The sequence below is a fragment of the Neodiprion lecontei genome, chromosome 5, assembly GCF_021901455.1.
Source record: "Neodiprion lecontei isolate iyNeoLeco1 chromosome 5, iyNeoLeco1.1, whole genome shotgun sequence".
Lineage (NCBI taxonomy): Eukaryota > Metazoa > Arthropoda > Insecta > Hymenoptera > Diprionidae > Neodiprion > Neodiprion lecontei.
In genome coordinates, this window is record NC_060264.1 from 28952817 (window position 1) to 28970362 (window position 17546).

At 37.8% G+C, this 17546-nt stretch overlaps 4 protein-coding genes and 1 long non-coding RNA gene across 10 annotated transcripts in view; 3 read left to right on the forward strand and 2 right to left on the reverse strand.

Annotated features, from left to right (window-relative positions):
• The window catches only part of LOC107218193, a 21603-nt gene extending 15633 nt beyond the window's left edge, over positions 1-5970 (forward strand). For both annotated transcript variants that reach the window (XM_015655990.2, XM_046740115.1), the window contains exon 4: positions 95-5970. In XM_015655990.2, coding sequence (XP_015511476.1) covers positions 95-3270 — 3176 coding nt within the window. In that variant the 3' untranslated portion in view covers positions 3271-5970. The remainder of the gene's footprint in view (positions 1-94) is intronic.
• The window catches only part of LOC124294534, a 26076-nt gene extending 8674 nt beyond the window's left edge, over positions 1-17402 (reverse strand). The window contains exons 1-2 of the long non-coding RNA XR_006904418.1: positions 17238-17402; positions 16608-16782 (exon numbers count right to left, since the gene is read on the reverse strand). This is a non-coding gene — a long non-coding RNA (uncharacterized LOC124294534). The remainder of the gene's footprint in view (positions 1-16607; positions 16783-17237) is intronic.
• On the reverse strand, positions 5723-7049 carry LOC107218194 (cysteine-rich PDZ-binding protein). The gene is made up of 2 exons (XM_015655991.2): positions 6864-7049; positions 5723-6562 (listed from the first exon to the last, which is right to left on the reverse strand). The coding sequence occupies exon 2, from the start codon at positions 6546-6548 to the stop codon at positions 6246-6248; it is 303 nt and encodes a 100-aa protein (XP_015511477.1). The 5' UTR covers positions 6549-6562; positions 6864-7049; the 3' UTR covers positions 5723-6245.
• On the forward strand, positions 6597-12425 carry LOC107218174. 4 transcript variants are annotated; one of them, XM_046740116.1, is made up of 10 exons: positions 6597-6918; positions 7077-7270; positions 7402-7616; positions 7866-8009; positions 8269-8900; positions 8992-9218; positions 9401-9536; positions 9671-9830; positions 10022-10498; positions 10692-12425. In XM_046740116.1, exons 3-10 carry the CDS (start codon positions 7606-7608, stop codon positions 10852-10854), a joined length of 1950 nt encoding a protein of 649 aa, XP_046596072.1. In that variant the 5' UTR covers positions 6597-6918; positions 7077-7270; positions 7402-7605; the 3' UTR covers positions 10855-12425. The 4 variants fall into 4 exon arrangements, with proteins under 4 accessions (XP_046596072.1, XP_046596074.1, XP_046596075.1 ...); XM_046740118.1 differs by having other exon boundaries at positions 7077-7196; XM_046740119.1 differs by lacking the exon at positions 7866-8009.
• On the forward strand, positions 12614-16516 carry LOC107218205. Of its 2 annotated transcripts, none has more exons than XM_015656003.2 (8): positions 12614-12827; positions 12912-13058; positions 13262-13896; positions 13979-14190; positions 14450-14591; positions 14803-14974; positions 15063-15542; positions 15629-16516. In XM_015656003.2, exons 1-8 carry the CDS (start codon positions 12817-12819, stop codon positions 15759-15761), a joined length of 1932 nt encoding a protein of 643 aa, XP_015511489.1. In that variant the 5' UTR covers positions 12614-12816; the 3' UTR covers positions 15762-16516. The 2 variants fall into 2 exon arrangements, with proteins under 2 accessions (XP_015511489.1, XP_015511491.1); XM_015656005.2 differs by having other exon boundaries at positions 13262-13728.
• Positions 17403-17546: the final 144 nt, after the last annotated feature.

Here is a 17546-nt window from a genome sequence, read left to right on the forward strand (position 1 = left end):
TTAGTACAAAGCCATACGTGCTAGACAGATAATTATTCCATACTGACCTATGTTCAAATTGTTGATTACATTAAATTTTCCTCTGTTTTGGTAGGCGACCGAATCGCCAGTGTTAAGATCAGCTTCAGAAACATGGTCTATGAGGATGCCCTGACGATCCTGAGCTACGCATCACCGTACGACGTTGAATTGGAGGTGGAAAATGGAGGTCCAGGTTCAAAGCCTACTACGCTCCTGAAAAAGAGCGTAAGCCAAAGCCCTATGAGGATTTGTCATCCTCTCTACAGAAGCCAGTCGATTCCAGAATTGACTCCATCTAACAAAAGCACAGCCAAGAGGCTGTTCACCGCAGATCTTAGCGACACGTTAGGCTCGAGTTACTCTACCATGAATTCAACTATGAAGTCTTCCAAGTCAGCGACGGGCAATCAGTCTCTGGAGAGGCGTTCGGTGCCTGCAGAGGATGGCAAAAGCAACCATCACAAGTTCGGAATAAAAGTGCTACCAGCGTTGGACGGCATGGTGCACAGGATAGAGAACCAGAACGAGCACAACACGAACTTGGAACGTCGTAACTCGAAGAAAATGGACGCCGAGGAGATATTGTCCAATTCGAGGAACGTCGTGATCGCCGGTGAGGTGACACCTGAGGTGAAAAAGACGGTTGAGAATCTACAACAGAGAGAAAACAATTTCGACGTTAATTCGAGGATGAAGACGGCTGTGGCTACAAGTCTAGGTCCTGAACTGAACGGGATCGATGTGCCTGACAAGGGGGAAGATCAGGGTAGAATTCCCTCGGAGATACCGGAAGAAGTTCACAACGCTGCGGTTGCGGCACGCAGGAATAGGAGAAACAGCGCAGAGCTTTTGAGCCAATCGAAAACTTTGAACGAGTCGTTCGACGCAGATGATACGGCGGACTCGAAGAGCTCCCTGCAGAAGAACAAAAGGAAAGCTCCTGCACCGCCGAAGGAAAAAACTCTGGCACCGGAGCCAGCCCAATCAGTGAGCAGGAAGGAAACCGTTCAGAGTTCTCCGTTGAACCATAACAGCGACGGCAGTGGAGACAAGTTCGACAGCATAACCGATTACACAGAATCTTTGAACGACTATGTGACCAAGGTCCGCGAAACTATGGACGGGGCCGAAGCACGTCGTGAAAGACTAGCGAACCAGACCTGCCGCCGGAACTCGGAGTCAGACACAGACAGCGAACTCCAGAACAGCTTTACAACCATCGAATTGAATCCGGCAGACATAACGATTCATCATACTCCGGTGCCAGAAGTCGATGACGACATTTATAGGAAAGCGGCTAGCCTCGGCGACCTTTCGAAATACGAGAGCAAAGCAACTTCGACCCTGGAAAGAGCGCAGAGTCTCGACATGACGGATACTGGATCGAAAAAACGAAAGGCTCCGCTGCCTCCGGAAGATATAAACGAGTCCACTGAGGATCTGACGAAACTCGACGACATGGACACCTTCCAAAGGCGGAAGTTAAAGAAGTCGAACGAATGGGGAACCTTGGAGGATGCGATATGGGGAAAAGTGGAGTCTGAGGTTCTTGACGAAGAGGCACCAAGGACGAGAAAGAAGAGCAAGGGAACGCTGGAGAGATCTAAGTCAGCTGTTGAGATGAAGCCGAAGCAAGACAGTTCGTCGACAGGCTTAAAGCACTTTGACGTTTCAAATGTAACCGGCGAGACGAGTATCGAACTGTACAATTTACCGCTTAGCAAAAAACTGACCTACGATTTTATACACGGCGAAAGGATGTTCAATCCTGATCAGGATAACTCGTTAGCCCGGATAGTGAACAACGGGGACGTGGTGAAGAGCCCAACCTTCGAGGAGGTCGAACTAGATTTCAGACAAGCCAAACCTCTCATCGATGACGAGAAAGAAGCCAGACTCGATCTCGATGAAGCGCTGGAGTATTTTGACCTGAAGAGAAGTGCCGGGGAGGCAAAAATTCCGGTTGAAAATATTGTGGAAAAAAGAGAAGCTGTGAAATCGAGCGAGGCTAAGCCAATTTACTATTATAACAACGTCGAAGTTGTTGAAGAGCCGATGACAAAGACGATCGTCGATACTAGCTGTCCTGGCTGCAGACGCGCCCTGAACGGCCACCAGAATGAAAGTTGCAACAAACACAGTGACAGGCCAGATAGCAAAATTCCGGATATAATTCAAACAACAAATGACAGAGACAAAACGAACTCGTCGTTCGCTAACGAGCAACAAAACTATCGAACGGAATCGAACGACGTCAGCGAGAACAGAAGAGCGGACATTACATCACCAGTATTTCAGATCAATCGGCAAAAGTTTGATCCTTTTGATGTGGCAAAGCCAGCCGCTCCAGCCTCGTCATTTCACATACAAAGTACGAAAGTTGAGCCGTTAAACACGGAGGAAAAGAGGGAATCCGTATCAACATTTCAAACAAACCGAACAAAGTTTGAACAGGCCCAAGATTCCTTGGCCAAGAAGACCAAGAGTGCAGTCGACGCGGGCTTCGAAACTCATTTTGCAAAACGGGTCATGAATTTGGCAAACGACAAAGATGCCAGCGACGCATTGTCGTTTGAACCTGGCTCTAACGTGACGGTGAACAGCAAAAGCGTTCCGCTGACGAGTGAAGACCGACACAATATCAGCAACGTCAGTGTATCAAGCAGCGATACCGGTGAGAGCAGCCCAATAAATCCTAGAGAACTCAACCGGCAGGAGTCCGATACAACGCCACCGCTGCCCAGCACCCCGATGCCGTTACCCATACCTCACAAACTGACGTACATAACGGAGATAAAGGTGTCAACCAGTCAAGAAAACCTGAACGACATCGACGGCAATCACGATGAGATAGTTGGGATGATGGAGGGTGGTACGGATTCGATCAGCAAGCAACCACCTCAGCTTGGGGTGACTGTGACCTCCAACGGAAAGCCGGTGGCTGGCAAAAAACCGCCCATACCTCCGCGGAGGTCGGATGTTGCAAAGCTGGCAAAAGAGGAGCTGGAAAAGCAGGTCGTTTATGTTTCAGAGTACAAATCAAGCCCGAGCAAAGACCCTGCAATCCAAGTTGCCGAGGGTGCTGGGTCCGAGATGAGTCGGACGTCTGGAGGCATCGGTAAGAAGTTTGAACAATGGGTATTCTTGGGAGAGAACAAGGATAATGTGTGGGAGAATAGCGGTGGACAACCCCAGCCCGTAACGAACATAGTCCTAACATCAAACGAGGATAAAATGATACACCAGTAAAACGGTACTGCAGTATTAGACCGGATGATCATATGAAGCCTTCCAGGAAGCCCACCTTCTCATCATTGCGTTTCCCTCACAATCTAGCCTTGAGATTATCTTAATTGGCTCGATCACGAAGTAAAATATAATATGTCTAATAGTAAGTTGTGGGCTTTTTTGTAGATTTAAAGTCAAGTTTTAACTTCGAAACGAATTTGCCCAACTTTATATCGAGTTCTATCTCGGTCAATTGACTTTATGTTTTATCCTGAATATATGGGAGAAGTTGACGAACGGAATGGTTATGAGTCGGAGAAAAGGTATTGAATTATTGTTAGATGTCGGAATGGAAAATGACTATCTTCCGTTACTAGGAAGGTAAAGATACGTACCCGAACCTCTCAAGCCACGTGCCATAAGTACATAGAAAGAAACGAAGTTCATGACGGAGTATGGGTATATGAGTATGAAAAGAGTGCGCAAATTATTATTGGTATTGTGATCGTGTGCGGCCTTGTATAGCGAGTAAGGTTGCAATGTATATGTGAATGTATAGGTACGTATAGATTTGAAAAAAGAGTTAGGTAATTTAAACATATTAAAATATAAAACTCGAGTATGATTGAGTTTTTGTAAATAAAGGCCAGTGTGTGCAACGCATGTTATTGTTTATCTTTAAGTATCACATTACAGGCGATGCAAATTTTATTTGATCAAATGTAGATCGTAAATAATAAGTAATTGAGTATTGAACAATAAGGGAGGAGCAGAAATCTTTAAAAACACATACTTTTACAACAAATTTTCTCACCCATGAATAATATAAGGAAAATTACTGTACTGTTATATTTTTTTAGTGTTTCCTTTTTAATTTTTAACTATGATACAAAAGTCAAGTTCACCTCGACCAGATTTAAGTAAGAACGCACACACGGCGTACAAATATTTCAACATTGTATCAAATCAAACGATGCGCTGGTTAATTGTAATTCGTATTTATAATTGTGGAAGTGCGATTAATTCTTGTGATTACTGTATAAGATCTGTGAACTAATTATTAATGTATACCGTATTGTACATACCTACATCGTATATGGGAGAAAATATATACGTCTAGTGTATGTATATTTGCATCATAGCTATAACTAGTCCTCTGTCATACAGCCGTTGAGGAATATTAATAATAACTAATCGACTTAGAAATATATTTACGCCTAAGTTTGAGGGGGTCGTAACATCGGATCAGCAGGTGCGCGGACGTTACCGATAATAGAATACGTTATGCAAACAATTTTATTTTACTCCTAGTGCAATAGAAAATGTGACAATCACCAGAGAACAGAGAAAGGGAAGCTAGAAGTTTGAATTTTTTGTTTTAACGAACAATGAGATTAATGGCCGCTACTGCAGACTCTTAAATAGTTCACTTCCCGACTTGAATCTTTTTGTACTATTGTCAAAGCCAGAAATTGGTGACACTTCAAGTTTCGGTTGTTTCAACGAGAATTTTAGTTCTTGCATGATCGAAAAACATCTATATTACTATTGTTATTATTATTATTATTATTGCTTTTACAAATTTTCTAACTACCGAAAATTTCAATAAGCGAATGTACCTATCATATGCTTTGTAATTTATTCACGCAGTATACCCTTCATGGTGTTTATTAATATGCCCACTTAAATAATATTACGCCAGAATTATACAGATTTTTTATATTTTGTATATCGAATATGTACCCCTGATGGTTAATTTCAATTATTTTTGTTACGCGTGTATAGTAAATACAGATAGTATAATGGTTGGGTGAATATTTGCAAATAGTATAACGAGGAAAAACATTTATACTGCTATATCTTCCATAACGTAGATGCGTTGTTGTTAGGCTTTGGATTCACATAACGCATATATGTATGTACATATTATATATATAACGGAAATTTTTTCGCTTGCGCATTTTCGTTTTTCTTTTGAAAAACTTCATGGTGCCACAGAGAGGTTGTTTTCCAAGAACGCAAATTTGCATAATTTCTTTCAAGAGATTATAAAATGACCAGCTTAGACATTATTTAAATAACACAATTTAATAATGTGTAAGATTGGTTATCAGTTCAGTAAATTTACATGGGTATCTTTCACAAGACTTGATGGTTTTTAACTTGACACAAGCCCGATTCAGTTTCTTTTGTAAAATTTGTTCGTCGCATTGCATTATAGCGAATGAGAAATTTTTACGAGACTAAAATAATATCGGCTAATATGGAAAATATTTTCGTACACTTTTTGGAAAGTTAAAAACCATAATTATTTCAGTAATCTCCAGTTATGTAAGCGACGATAAATACACGTGAAAAAAAAAATTTGTTAGTATGGGTGTGTAAATTCTTTTACTGTGAAAATAAAACTACATAAGGATATGACGATTTTATAAGCGTGAATAACGGAATGAAAAAAAAGACAGATGAATTGTTATGATATTATACAATATTGCATATTTTATTTAATTTTATACAAACATCATGATTTATTATTATTATTATTATCATTGCTTAGTATGTAACAAATGTTTGTATCACAAAATAAATAAATCTCATTGTTTACAAAAAAAAAAATAAGGAAGACAGCAATAACAATTGCAGCGTTAATGCACCAAATATTATACATAATTCATAATCCTTCTTACACCTCCAAGTTTTCAATAACCGATCATCTATGGTGCGGTATTATAAAATCTGCCACCGTCGTGATATAAAGAAAATAAGGTCGTACCTTGAATAAATAAATTACATTTTTGAGGAATCAAAAAACCCTGTATTTTGAATTGCGCACAGATTCTGAATTACCCTGGGACTCTCTGGTTATTCCCTTATACCCCGGCAAAAGTGAAAAGGAGGAAAACAAATCTTTGACTCAAATACAGTAAAGAATAGCTTCATCTTGATGATATTTCTCATGTCTTGTTAATCTTCCGTCACGCACTGCTGCGCACCATCTACGTGGCGGACTGTTTGTAGTTTTTAGTACTCATCAGCTTTTTACCGCACATAGCGCATATGGCCTTTTTGTATGCGCAGGATTGGCAATAATGAGATCCGACCTGGTGAACCTTTTGTCTGCATATTTTGCAGGTTTCGAACTTAGCTGTGTACGGATTAAATCGCGCCTTGCTAGTCGACAGAGCTTTGTTTTCCCCAACTTTCCTTCCTCCACTTTCCACCGTGTTTCTGGCCCCAGATTTCCACGGGTCTGGTGTTATTACGCGACCCAATTTTTTCTCGCACTTCTCGCACACCATGACTCAAAAAGAATCTTGAAATGGAAAAAAATTTTCACATTTGCAGATTTTATGCAGTGAATAAATTGCTAGTTTATGCAGTATTTTATGTCGATTCAAGTGGGACGGTATTTAGCTTTCATAATCAGAAAAAAGATCAGAAACAAGAAAAGAAAAAAGTTTCGGGCAATAATAGAGGATTACTAGTTTATGGTGAAAAAACTGAATTTTTTATGTTGGGTCAGGTAACGCTGGGTCAAGGTTAAGGTTAGGTTATATTTGTGTCGGAATCAAACGAACGCGTCGGCAAGTAGAGGCAGTTTGATTGGTACTTACCGTTACTAAAGCTCTAGAATCGACACAATTTCACTGCAGTACGAATCGTCTGATGGTACGTAGTCCTTGATTTTCAAAAGTTCGTGAACTTGAGAAGGGCAGGTTATGTTAAGATGAAAACAAATAACACCAGTCTTAAGCGTCCTTTTCAGGTTAAAGCTCTGTGAATGCTATTGTTACAATGTTACAACTTGACACGAATTTACACCCTAGGCGCGCTGCTAACGGCCAAACTGGACGTAATTTCGAGTACAGTTGGCAACACTGAAGTCACTATGACCACGCGACTTGAAATTTGTGCGAATTCAAGGGGATTCCTCGATTTTCGCGCGCGTAACTAATTTGAATAAACGTAATATCGACTTATTTAAATTCAATGAAATAATCAGGATTGAATTCTCACTACTGTAAGTGATTCAGCATCTACTACTGAATAACCCGAAGTTCTGTTTATTCAGATTTCGCTCACGTTCTATCGTAATTGTCAAGTCGATCATATATTTGATAACAGGTGAAGTAATGAAATAACGTATTTTAGATTAAAAGTCCCTGAAATAGAAATTCCCGTTTACAAATGTGAGCAATGGGCGTATAGAACACTGGAAGAAGAGCCCCATTATATCATACGCTTATCACCGCTCTGACGTATCTGATTTCCTGATTAGCCGCGAACTGCTAGTCACTATCGATATCGTGCAAATTATCAACAATTGCATACAGGCTGACGAAGACATCGAACAAAATGAGTGCTGGGTATGTAAAAAACCCAAACAAACATTGACAAACCGTATTTACGAAACTGTAGGAATACAATATCGTAATTTGAATAAATTATGTCTTTTTAATCATTTGAATCATGTTTCAAAAAACTGAAATTTAGGAGGGCGTAGCCAGAAAATTTTTGACATCTCACTGTCGAGTGTATTGTCACTCACTAGTGAACAACAAAATATTTTCCATATTTTAATTACGCAAAAGAATTTATATAACAATATGTTTCAGGCCCAGCATCTGTCACATTCTGGATTTTCCCAATGAAATTTTGATGAAAATTATCTTCCATTTGAATGCCAGAGAGCGTGTGCCTTTGGGTAATTCATGCAAAAAATTACACAGTCTTATATTCGAAGAGAAAAAATTATTAAGGTGAATACATAATTCCTATTTTTAATTTACTCTTCATATTTTCATCATTCCATGTAAAAGATTAATATTTCTTATCAAATGAAACAGCTCAGTTGAAGTTAAAAAATTCAATCAACCTAATCATCCTTAATGATTCAGTTGCAAATATTAGAATGGAGCTTACATACGTGATTCAATATATACGTATATCAACGAAAATCCAATTATATCCCACACTAAGCAATATCTGTGATAAGATTTTTCTATCTGTGCATTTCAGGAATTTAGATTTTTCCAAAGACGGGCGCCTGACATCAGTTTCTGACATCCGTCAATATTTTGACAACAGCAAAGCAAGCAGGTACATTCAGAGAGTAAATTTGAGAAATGTAAATTTTATAGAGCCGGAGCAGATGCTTAACGATTACATCGGCAATGCAGTGAACATAGTTGACTTAAACATAAGTGGCACAAGATTTGAAGACGTACAGGGGTTGGGATATTTCCTAAAGTTATTACCACATGTAAAGAGACTCTCTATCGACTGGCCAAGACGAATGGAAGATAACGCTGAACCTTGCTGCAAGGTTCTACGAGGGCCTTTAAGCAAACTCACGTATTTGTCAATACAAATATGGCATCCACCACATACAAAAAAGTTTGTCCAATATTTACAAATGTGTCAAAAACTCAAGGAGCTACGCATGATTGGAAGGAAATCCTGTTATGTTCCTGCAACAGACGACCTTCCGTACTTAAACCACAAAAAACTTAGGAGTCTCGAAATCATTGAATTTTGTGGACCCTGCTACGGCCCCGAGAAGAGATACTTCATGACTTTGCTTCCAGAACTTGAGAAATGGACTGATTTTCACGTTCCCAAGTATTACATTCAGAACGGTTTTTACTTTGGTATGTTTCTGTGATAAATTGATTTCAAAGTAACATTGGCCGCTCAATATCTAATCCCATTTGATCTGATAGCAAATCTAATAATTTTTAGAAAAAAACGTGCCATTTGCTAAGAAGCTACGCAAGACAAATTTGATGAAAAACAATCCTCGAAATATTTACTTCGGCAGCTATTTTGAATTTGGCCAGTCTGTGCTCACAGAACGCCTTTTAACAGAAGTGATTAAAGTCACCCATAAAGACCCGCCAAAATGTTACTGTTGTTTATCTCTACTTCATCAGACAGACATATGTGTTATCAAGATCGAGGAGGCAAAGGTAAAAGTACACCCTAAGTATCGATCAGTTTTTCAACAAAACTCTCAAACCCAATGGGTTGTTATGAATTATTCTAACCGAAATTGACGTCATTTAACAATGACAATATGTTGAGGAACAAGTTATTCGAATTTTTAAGCGACGACGTGATAAGAAATACTTTTATATTCTTAATGTTTCAGCGACTGCTGAAAGATCCAAGTTATGAACTTTCGTATTTACGTATCAATCATAACATAAAAACAAATTGCGATGCGCATTTAGTCGTATCCGCTTTTCCAAAACTCACCGAGCTCATTTTATCCAACATAACAAAAGGCAAGGGAAAGTCTTTCACATAACATTTTTGAACACCGTTTTAGCGAATAATTAATATTTTTGTAATATTTTAATAACTATATATCTACGGTTGACCTCTAATGTCATTGGTTTCCAATTCTGTACAATTATAGTATCGGGTTTTGTACACTCTCGGAAACAACTGAAGAGAAAATATAATAAGGCAGTTAAACAAGAGGGTTATCTGACCAACAAAAATCTAGATTCATCTTTTAGTATGATCGTTCAGAATTCGCCTCACCTTAAACACCTGACGCTGGATACTAATAACAGGTGCGAAAACCTTTATTCTGATTATCCTATGTATCATGATAATTCAATAATTGTACCAGAATCATGATCAGAGTCAAAAATCATAAACATTCGATAATGATGGAAATTTGTAAAATAATGAATACGATTTTCTTTATAAATAATTAAGTTTTCAAAACAAAAAGCGATAAATTATTTAAATGTTGCTTCAGCACGATCGAATATGAAGAAATGTGGGACTTGAACGCTCTGCACCTAATCTCAGGTTGGACAAATCTTAGAACCTTACGTTTGTCATCGGTACCAATCGAGGACGGTATTTTTCTCACTGAAATCGGAAGGGCATGCAAGCATTTGGAGATATTAGACTTGTACGATCTCGGTCCCGGGGATGTTTGCTGCTACATCGATGAACTGTGTCAAATGATTGCTGACCTCAAAAACCTGAGAGAATTTAGAATTCATCAGGACAACATTGGCGAAGTATCTCAAATTTTCGTATCACTCGCCAACAATGTGCAACTCAGGAAAGTTGACGTGATAAGTGATGGCGAAAATACCACCACGAATAATTTAATACCCTCTATCGAACACCTGCTTCAAACTTGTTCAAAATTAACTACATTCCAATGTATAATTGACGAAATATCCGAAGCCGATTCTGTAAAGCTGTCGACCATGTTGAGAAGGTAATTACAACGTGTGCTTGCAAACTGTATATAGAAATGTCCCTGAAGTTTGGAGTCCTAACGAAAATGAAGTACGACTCTCTATAGCGGATAACGATCTATATTTATACGATCCTATTTTAATCAGGGCTTAACAATCAATGTCTGTGACATGTTTTTGAAACTCATTTCACCGTCTGTCATTATATTGCAGTTTCAAGTGCAAACCTGGAAAGCGCGATTTCCAATTCCAAGTTGTTTGGACTATGGATCTGATAATGGATGATTCTGAATGGATGATGAAAGAAGACGTCATAACTGAGGACGCCCGGCTTGTGAACTTCCCCTGCGACATGAGCATGCCACATCATCCATAGAGTGCAAAAAATGCAGCGATTCTACTCGTGCTTACAGTAGAATGTCATTGAAAATTAACTTGTTTTTAGACTTAGGTAAATAGGCAATCAATAATCAACTATCGCGTATCAATTAAATCGAAATATAAATACACAAAAACTATTCTTATAGTGTTGTCCAGTGGTCAGGAAATATCCTTAAATTTTTCTTGTGTCATGGAAATATTCTATTTTTAAATTTTACCGCGAATGATTTATTTATTTGTGTTCACTGAGTAACTGTTTTTAAATTGTCGATTCCCGCCTCGAATCGTGTTTACCGTTTTCCCTACTAACAGCTCGTAGTAGAAATTACGTATACCTCGTACGTCGCACTGATTATATACAGTACGGTCTACCATTTTATACACGTGGTTGATCCAACTATATTTTCTGATTTCTCGATATCCCAATTAATCGAAAGAATGTTAAGTCTCACCGTGGTATTTTGTATAAATAAAAAGAGGAATAGGTAAAGCAATCACGCATGCGCCTGAAAAATAACAGCTTCACTTCCCTGCATCAACGGCTACATGAAGTTATCGCAAAGAGTTCGAATGAGCGCTGATGACAAATATTTTCGTCTTATGATCGCGAACATAGATTACTCTTCTAGTTAGAAAACATCGAGAGTGGATTTGAGAGTCGCGATTCACGAAAACTTTTTCCTCACGAGGTGATGGCAACAAACTACTGCAAACTGCATCGTTACTACGTATTGCACCGATACCCGTCTAATATAAGCGTGTGCATCGGCAATATTCAAAGTTCGTTAGCAATACTTGTGCAAGGCGCGGTTTTGACTAATCGAAATGGGGACTCAAATATCGGAGTATTTGATGATGTACCTACGGAATCTGAGAGAATTCACATTTCACGAGAAAAACGTTGGAAAGGTATCCAAAGTATTTTTCGGGCTTAATACAAATCCAGAAATCAGGAAAGTTAGTGTTAAATCTGATGAAAATCTGCTTCATCACTGCTCAAAGTCGGCAGTATTTTTCTGTGTTTTCGACGGCGTAAACCAAGCATACAATGACGAGCTTACATACACTTTGCAAAAGTAAATTGAAAAATTGTGTTCCAAGTCACGCAAAAATGTGAATTAGTTACACTTTCGTTTCACATGTATCTCCTCTCGTTTTGCAGATCAAAAATTCTGTTAAACCGACTGAATTTCTAGTTTTAAGTTATTACTGATAAGGATTTGATAAATATTGTGTACGAAGACTTCTCACCGCTCAAATTTCTACATAAATTATATTGACATTATTGACTAAATCTGTTACGATGTAAAAGTACCCCTACTACGCATAGATCTTTGGATAATCATTGTGAAGTTTTAGTTACAGAAAAAAAGATTCTAAAATTTCACACTAAAAATCAAGATAAGCAAATGTGATAAGACTTTGATTTCTTTAAATGAAAATAAAAGTAAAAACATGTTTTCACGCAATAATTATCCCTATTATTATCATTGTATTTAGTAGACGCTTAACATATTATTATTCATATGTTATTACGTGTAACAGCGGCGTTCTTTATATGGTTAATAAAGGAAACTAATAATAATAGAAGTTTTTGTTCACCTATTGATCCATTAAACAACTAGCGGAGTGTTCGCAAACAAATTCATTACGAAGTTGACCGATCGCCTCGACGTTCTCTGTACATCACAGTCAAATAGTCGACGGCGTTCTGAACTGGCGGCAAGCGAACCGGAAGTACCAAATCTTTGATACGATTTTCAACTAGCGACTGGAATTAAGTTTCGAAATTCGAAATGTTTGACATTGGACCATGTTTTCTTAACCGCCATAACAGGGATTCCCCTTCCACGTTTCTTTGTATCTTCGCAACTCTCAACAACAACAGTTTTTAGTCCGTATTCAGTGAAATGGTTGAGATCCTTGGTGAAAGAAGTAATTCGAGCTTAATGACGAAATGAGCCAAAAGTAAGGGCTAATTTATTAAACAGTACAAATAGTTATGTATGTGATTACGAACGATAATGTTTTGAATAACCTAATACGTTTCAGTAACAACATCGGCGGCATTGTGTCCCGTATTCCATATGAAATTTGGGTGCACATAATTCTATATTTAAATGCTCGAGAACGTGTGAGCCTTGGTTACTCTTGCCGGCAATTCTACAGAATTGTCTTTAAAGAAACAAAATTGCTGAGGTTAGTACACGCTGTGCATAATTTAATTAACGAATTAACGAAAAACGAACTGACGATTCTGCACTTAGCGAATTAGATTCTAGAAACTGTTGTGATGGAAAGAAAAGAAAAATCACAAACGTATATCTCCAGTTTGTCATTAAATTCTCATTATATGAAATTGGTCAAAGTGTTGAGGACTACAGTTTTTCACACGCTAATAGGGATCTGGACTTTTCGCCAAATGGATACCTGACTTCTGCCTTGGACATCTACTCTTGTTTTAGTAGGCAAAGAAAGAAACACATACGCAAACTTAACATTAGCAACTGTGTTACAGTTGTACTGAGTAACCTATTGAAGACTTACATAAAGTCAGCATTAAACCTCGTCGAAATTAACATACAAGGAATAAAGTTCAGAGATATTCAAGACGTGGGCACATTTTTGCAACCATTGACCCACCTCCAACGGTTATCGTTCGACTGGCCAAGGCAGTTAGGAGCAGTACATTATGAGGAAACCACTGCTGCAAAATTTTTGTACCAACCATTTAGCAGGCTTCGATATTTATCAATAATCTTTGATAACTCTAATTTCTCAGTCGAAGTTGTTACCTGTTTGCAACTATGCCTGGAACTCATAGAGTTGCATTTATTCCAATTATCTCTGCCAGTATATGACTACAAAGGTATTCAAAACTTACATCTTATTCCTCTACCACATCTTAAGATTGTCGAGTATTGCGGATATAAATCAGCGGAGGTATTAAAGATCGTGGAATGTTTTATCCCCGAACCTAGACTATGGACAGATTTTTATATGGGCCCATATGATCGGGTTGATGGCTTCTACTTTGGTATGTTGAAATTTTACAATTATAATTCTTAATCACGTCGTTGAGGTGTGAAAAAAACTGAATAAATTTATCATCTTTACAGAAAAGAATGTCCTGATCATCGACAAATCAATAAATTCTGAGCCTCGTAGAATCTGGCTTATGACTTCACACATACTGCTGAAGACCTTGCTTGTAAAAAACTTTGAAGATGCTCCAAATGGTTACTGTTGTTTATCAGGAGAAGCAATGAAGGCACCGTGTCTATTGAAGATTGACGAGATGAAGTCACATTATATAAATTTAAACAAATCCGTAGGTTTTCCGATTATTTCGAATTTTGAAATTTAGTTATATGTGCAATATACATCCCAAATCAATGCCATCAATGTGTTTCGTCTCTATTGCCACAGTTATGACATGTAGTTAGTCACACCATTCATGTGAAAACACAATCAACATCCCTTTTAATAACTGTTATCTTTTCCTGCTAAAAAAAAGAGGGTGAAAAAGTGAAGGAGCATATAAATTATTCAGTTTCTTTGCAACACGCTGTGCATCTAAAATATTTCAGGGGATGATACATGAAGCCAAACAGCAAATATCTTATCTCAATATGTACCATCCTATAACACCAGAATGTGACATACATTTAGTCGCAGGTGCTTTTCCAAACCTGACAGAACTTGTGCTTTGTAACCTGATAAAAAGAGAATGTAAGTTTATCAATTAAGCTGTTACTGTTTGATTACCAATTAGACATGATGATACATCAAGTGCCAATGGTGTTTTTCCAAATGAAACTGGCTTTTGAAATATGTTACTATTACGTCTAATTTATCAACCCAATCAAATTCTTGAATCACTCATGAAGAATTAATAATCAACCTTCAATGGATATAATGGATTATATTTTCACAATTGCAGCAGTTACTAAGCCAAATGTACATCCTCAGAGGCATCTGAAACAACGTAATGCATCTACCGAGAAAGTTGGTGATCTGATGAATACAAATCTAGATTCATGTTTCAAAATGCTTGTAGGAAATACGCCAAATTTGCGAGAGTTTAGACTAGAGGCTAAACGAGAGTTTATATGGTTTGTTTCAAATTTTTTATTGAAATGTAAATCTTCTACTGTTAGAAAAGATGACCGTAAACTTAGTGACAATTTTCTCGGCTTTCAGTACACGTCATTATCATGAAATATGGGACCTAGATTCGCTGCACCTGATCTCAGGTTGGCGAAATCTCAGAGCCCTATGTTTGTCGTCGATACCAATAAAGGATGGATGGTTTCTCGTACAAATTGGGAGAAAATGTACGCATTTAGAGAAATTGGAGTTATACAATATGAGCACAACGAATGACTGCTGCTACACAACTGAGCTCTCGTACATGGTGATGCACCTTCAAAATCTGAGAGAATTCACATTTCACGAAATAAACGTGGGAAAGGTATCCAAAGTGTTTTTCTGGCTTGGAAGAAATCCAGAACTCAGGAAAGTTAGTGTCAAATCTGAGGAACCACCAAGCGATACGCTGTGTGTAATGACATCCTCTATCGAACATCTGCTTTATTGCTGCCCAAAGTTGGCAATATTTTTCTGTGTTTTCGACGGCGTACACAAAGAATATAGTAACGAACTTACGCATACTTTGCAAAGGTAAATTGAAATATTGTGTTCCAAATCACGCAAAAATTCGAACAATCTACACTTTCGTTTCACATATTTCTCCTTTCATTTTGCAGATCGAAAATTCTGTTTAACCGGCCGAAATTGCAATTTCAAGTAGTTGCTGGCCCTTATCCGCAAAATATCGTTTATGAAGACTTGTCACCGCTCAAATTTCCACATAAATTGACCAGATCCGTTACGATGTAAAAGTACGCCTACTACGCGCAGATCTTTGGATAATCATTGTGAAGTTTTAGTTACAGAAAAAAAGATTCTAAAATTTCACACCTACAATCAAGATGAGTAAATGTGATAAGACTTGGTTTCTGTAAATGAAAATAAAAGTAAAAACGTTATGTTTCGACGCAATGATTATCCGTATTATTACACCGGTCAACACGATTTTTGGGTTTGGTTTCTGTTTGTGAAATTTTGGTTTCTCCTACGTTAAAAATAAGGGAGAAAATTATTTTTCTGATCAAAGTTTGCTTTCGTAGAAACGACATCAATTTTTTGAATTTTCAAGAAAAATGACTGATTTTTATATTTTTTTTGTAATTGTATTTTAAATTACGACCAGAAAAGTTTTTACGGAACATCAAAGTCTTTTTTATTCAAGAATTGTGATAAATAATTATAATATGCAATTTGCAATCGGGATAATCAAAGTGCTACCATCTATTGCTCGTAAAATGAATAAAAATCTTCACAACGTACTTATCGACGTAAATCAGACAAAAGCAAACTTTACAAACTGAAAATGAAAATTCAAGTGTTTTTTAATGTTTAGAATGAGAATCTGAGCATGAGAACACAAACCCAAAGAGAAAAAATTTTTTTGTTGACCGGTGTTATCATTGTATTTAGTAAACGTTTAACATGTTATTATTCATATGTCATTATGTGTAACAGCGGTATTCCTCAGCTGTCGTTTATGTGTTTAATAAAGGAAACTAATGATAGAAGTTTTTGTTCACCTGTTGAAACGGTATTATCACACTGATACATAGAAAATTACCGGAGTATTAAAAAGAAATTCATTGCGAAACTTACCGATCGCCTTGACGTCTGCAGGCTGTCAGCCCGCTTCACTGTTTTGTGCACTCGGTTGCATCGCGGTGACCTTCAGGCTCCAATCAGCAGCTGATTCTTCCATCTCATCGTTTTGTTGTTACCTCGTGCGATCAAATCGTCACTTACACTGCTCAAATGTCCAAAAAACAATGATCTGAAAATTTTGTTAAAAGACTGATTCATTGACCATATGCTGCCGTGTATTATTTTACTTTGTTGATTACTGCACTATGAATCGTTTCACGCATGATATCGCAGCGAAATTCAACAGGCTTCGTAAGGAAGTAGTGTTTGGAAATATAGCTGAAAATTCGGCTTTTCGCGTGTAAAAGAGACAAGACAAGAAAGGTGTTAGGTAAACAAAACAAAGGAAGAATCGGAACAGCGTAATTATGTCATTGTGCCTATGTCGTGATATTTACACATTAATACGTGTAGATGAGCGTGGGATTTCAGTATTTTATACGATACGAATCTATGTTAATTTTTCGTATTAAATACCTCGATACATCCGACTCTCGAAGGGAATAATTCGAACGTTACGACAAAGCTTGTTCCAGCTTTCGCGTAAAAGTTTAACCCTCGAATGAAATGCAGCAAACTGCTTACCTTCAAGATGGAGCAGCTAGCAGCCCTACTTTTTCTTCTAACTCACAGCCATGTTCATGTAAAGGAATAAATAGCTGCAACGCAAATTTCAATGTCCAAGATATGAAAGTACGAATCGACGCGACGCTCACAGCTCGAATTATCGAAGACATGACCGTGAAACATTCGACGACGTTCTGGAACTTTGGCGGCAAAGAGACCAGAAGTACAAAATCTTCGATATGACTTTCGAGTCGCGAGTGGAATAGAGTATCAAACATCGAAATATTGAAATTAGTCCACCTCACTGCATTCTAACAGAGATTCCCC